At 50.2% G+C, this 4,306-nt stretch overlaps 1 protein-coding gene across 1 annotated transcript in view; it reads right to left on the reverse strand.

Annotated features, from left to right (window-relative positions):
- zdhhc17 (zinc finger DHHC-type palmitoyltransferase 17) overlaps nucleotides 1–1,897 on the reverse strand; it is a 101,233-nt gene extending 99,336 nt beyond the window's left edge. The window contains exon 1 of the mRNA XM_038780294.1: nucleotides 1,836–1,897. Within this exon, the coding sequence (XP_038636222.1) occupies nucleotides 1,836–1,897 (62 nt within the window). The remainder of the gene's footprint in view (nucleotides 1–1,835) is intronic.
- Between the last annotated feature and the right edge of the window lie 2,409 nt (nucleotides 1,898–4,306).

Genomic DNA, 4,306 nt, shown 5'->3' on the forward strand with positions numbered 1-4,306 from the left:
GGGGGGGGGGGGGGTGAGGGCTACGGGTTCGTTATGGGGGTTTGTTCTCATGGTTTTCTGCTTATTTCTTTTTCTTTTTAATTTATTGTTTTTGTATTGGAGGGGAGGGGTTACTGTTTTTCTCTGTTGTGATAACATTTGTTGTTGAAAATTTGAATAAAAATTATTTCAAAAAATAAAATTGTCCATTTTGGCATGAGGAATAAAAACGATCATATAAATTGAGAGAGATTGCAAAGCTCTGAGGTGCAAAGGGATCTGGGTGTACTCACACAAACATAAAAGGCAAATATCCACAGTGAAGATATGGAATCAGTTGAGGAGGCATTTTAGGGTGGAAGGGATGTCGGTGCTACCGCCACTGTGCGAGAATCAAGGGTTTGAGCCATGGGGGATGGATAGTGTATACAAGAGGTGGAGGGAGGTGGGGCTGGTCAAGGTGAGGGATCTGTATTGGAGGAAGGGTTCACCAGTCTTGAGGAGCCAAGGGAGAGGGTAGAGCTGCCGAAGGTAGTGAGTTCAGGTATCTGCAAATTAGGGACTTTGTGCAAAAGGTCTGGAGGGGTTTCCCTACGTTGCCAGGATACACCCTGCTGGAGCAACTGCTGCTTCTGGATGTGGAAGGTGAGGGAAGCGAGTGGGTGATGAATATCAAGGAGAAATGGGAAGCAGAGTTGGGAAGGGAGATCAAGTGGCGGGTATGGTGTGAGGCACTGCGTAGGGTCAACGGGACCTCCTCTTGTGTAACGATGAGCCTGATACAGTTTGAGGTGGTGCACAGGATGCATATGGCTCAGGCGAGAATCAATGGGTATTTTCAGGGGGTAGCAGATGAGTGAGAGGTGTGGGCGGGGGCCAGCGAATCACACTTTAAGGGGCTCAGCAGGGGGGGGTTGAGGTTGTTGGGAAGTATGTCTCCCGGGGTGCTTATTTGCTGTAACCTGTATTGTAATAAAATACTTTTTAAAATAAACAACAAATATAGTGGTGTAAGGAGTAATGAGGAAAGCTAATAGAATGTTATTGTTTATTGTGAGGAGAATTGAATACAAAAGTAAAGAGGTGAAGCTTAAGTTGTACAGGGTATTGGTGAGACTACATCTGGTGGTGTACAGTATTGGTTTCCTTATTAGGAAAGGTGTAAATGCTTTAGGCCTCCAGGTTCAATCCAGAGGATCCCAGAGCCAAACCATTCAAAAGTATTTTCTTACATCATTTTTTATAAATAAACGCATTTTATTCAAACTTGTATCAAAGTAGGTTACTGCAAATAAGCACCCCGGGAAACATTCTTCCCAACCATCAACTATACAGTTTGTACAGATTTTCCTCCTTTTTCACCCCCCCCCCCCCTCACAAACATCCCCCACCTTTTTTCAAACTCCCCTGCTGAGCCCCTTGACTCATACTTTTTTCTCTAACCACAGGAAGTCATACAGGTCACCCAACCGTGCTGCTACCCCAATGGCGATGCCGACCGCCATTTCAGCAAAATTCGTCACCATGCAATCAGAGAGGCAAAGGTCATGACATCGGCCTTCCTCCTCTCCATGAGCTCCGGCTTCTCGGAAACCCCAAATATCGCCACCAAAGGGTCCGAGTCCACTCCCTCCTCCGCTATCCTGGCTAAGACCGCGAATACTCCAGCCCAGAACCTTAGCAATTTTTCACAACCCCAAAACATGTGCACATGATTCGCTGGCCCCCGCCCACACCTCGCACTCATCTGCTACCCCCTGAAAGAACCCACTCATTCTTGCTCGAATCACATGCACCCTGTGCACCACCTTGAACTATGTTAGGCTCATCCTTGAACAAGAGGAGGTCCCGTTTACCTTTCGCAGTGCCTAACACCATACTCCCCAAATTGATCTCCATTCCCAACTCCGCTTCCCATTTCTCCGTGGTCTTCACAGCCCGCTCACCTCCCTGCTCCCCCAGCCACTTGATATATATCCCCAATTCTTCCCTCCCCTTCCACATCCGGAAGCAGCAGTCGCTCCAGCAGGGTGTATCCCGGCAATCTAGGGAACCCCTTCCAGACCTTTCGTGAAAAGTCCCTAACCTGTAGATAACTGAACTCACTACCCTCTCCCTTAACTCCTCCAAACTGGTGAACCCTTCCTCCAAATACAAATCCCTCACCTTGACCAGCCCCACTTCCCTCCACCTCCTGTATACACTATCCATCCCCCCCTCCCCCCGTCTCAAACCCATGATTCTCGCACAACAGCGTTAGCACCGACATCCCTTCCACCCGAAAATGCCTCCTCAGCTGGTTCCATATCTTCACCATGGACTGCACCACTGGGCTCCCCGAGTACCTACTCAGAACCATTGGCAATGCTGCCGTCACCATAGCCCTCAAACTAGACTCCTTACAAGATTCCTCCTCCGTCCTAACCCACTCTACCCCTTCTCCTTCCCACCACCGCCGCACTTTGTCCACATTCGCCGCTCAATAATAATGAAGCAAGTTTGGCAACTCCAACCCTCCCTGCTGCTTCTGCCTCCGTAGCAGGGCCCTCCCCACCTCAGCACCTTCCCCGCCCATACAATGTCAGAGATGATTGTGTCCACTTTCCGAAAAAAGGCCTTTGGTATAAAGATCGGGAGAGCCTTAAAGATAAACAAGAACCTCGGCAGAATATTCATTTATACCACTTGGACCCTCCCCGCCAACTTTAAGTGCAGTGGATCCCACCTCTTAAGATCCGCCCTGGCCTCCTCCACCAGCTTTGTTAAGTTCCATTTTTGGAGTCCCGTCCATTCCCTTGCCACCTGAATCCCCAAGTACCTAAACCTATCCCTCGCTACCGTAAATGGCATCCCCCCCTAAATTAGCCCACTGTGCCAGCTCATTCACCGGGAATACCTCGCTTTTCCCTACATTCAGCTTGTATCCCGAGAACCCTCCATACCTCCCCAACAGGCCCATTATCCTTCCCAAACTCTCCAATGGATCCGAAACATACAGCAGGAGGTCATCGGCATAGAGTGACACCCGATGCTCCCTCTGTCCCCTCATTATACCCTGCCACTCTGCCGACCCCCTGAGAGCCAACGGCTCTATGGCCAGCACAAACAGCAGCAGTGACAGCGGGCACCCCTGCCTCATACCCCTGTGTAAGTCAAAGCTTCATCAGCTCATATCATTCGTCCTCATCCTCGCTCTTGGCGCCACATACAGCAACCGCACCTATGCCACAAATCTCGGCCCAAACCCAAACCTTCCCAAAACTTCAAACAAGTACCGCCACTCCACCCAATCAAATGCTTTTTCCGCGTCCATGGATACCACCACGTCCGGTACCAGAGCACTCGACGGATTAATCACCACATTCAACTGTCTTCTTATATTACTTGTGAGCTGCCTGCCCTTCACGAAGCCAGTTTGATCTTCTGCAACCACCCCCGGGACACAATCCTCCATCCTCCCCGCCAACAACTTATCCAATACTTTCACATCAGTGTTCAATTGTAATATGGGTCTATATGACCCACATGCCACCGGATCTTTCCCTTTTTTTGGGATTAGTGCGATTACTGCCTGCTTCGTCGTCTCTGGCAACACCCCCTTCTCCAGTGCTTCATTAAACGCCTCCAACAGATGTGGTGCCAGGTCCGCTACAAATTCCTTATAAAATTCTGCCGGGTACCCATCCGGCCCAGGGGCCTTCCCAGACTTCATATCCCGATACCATCCAGCACCTCCCTCAGCCCCAGAAGCCACTTTGCTTCTTCCACCTGGGGAAATTCCAGCTCGTCCAGAAACCGCCCCATGTCCCCCTGCTCTCCTCCTGGGTCTGCCTCATAAAGTCCCTGGTAATACTCTCTAAATGCCTCATTTACCTTCCCTGGCTCTGACACCACATCCCCAGCCCCAGTCCGGATCTTCAATATTTCCCTGGACGCAGCCTGCCTCCGCAGCTGGTGCGCCAGCATGCGGTTCGCCTTCTCCCCATACTCGTATTGCGGTCAAATCCGGGATCGCTGCCAGCAACCCCCTCATAAAACCCACATCATCCCAATTTGGGGCATACACATTTACCAACATGACCGGTGCCCCTTCCAATACCCCATTCACAATCACATATCTCCCACCTGGATCCCTTACCTCCTTCGCACTCACGAATCCCATTTTTTTGCTCATTAAAATCGCCACACCCTCGATTTCGAATCAAACCCCAGAGTGAAAAACCTGCCCAATCCACCCATTCCTTAACCTAACCTGGTCCTTCACACGGAGGTGTGTCTCCTGCAAAAAGACAACCCCCGCTTTCAAGCTACTGAGGTGCCACGACCT

The sequence above is a fragment of the Scyliorhinus canicula genome, chromosome 20, assembly GCF_902713615.1.
Source record: "Scyliorhinus canicula chromosome 20, sScyCan1.1, whole genome shotgun sequence".
In the NCBI taxonomy this organism is placed as follows: domain Eukaryota; kingdom Metazoa; phylum Chordata; class Chondrichthyes; order Carcharhiniformes; family Scyliorhinidae; genus Scyliorhinus; species Scyliorhinus canicula.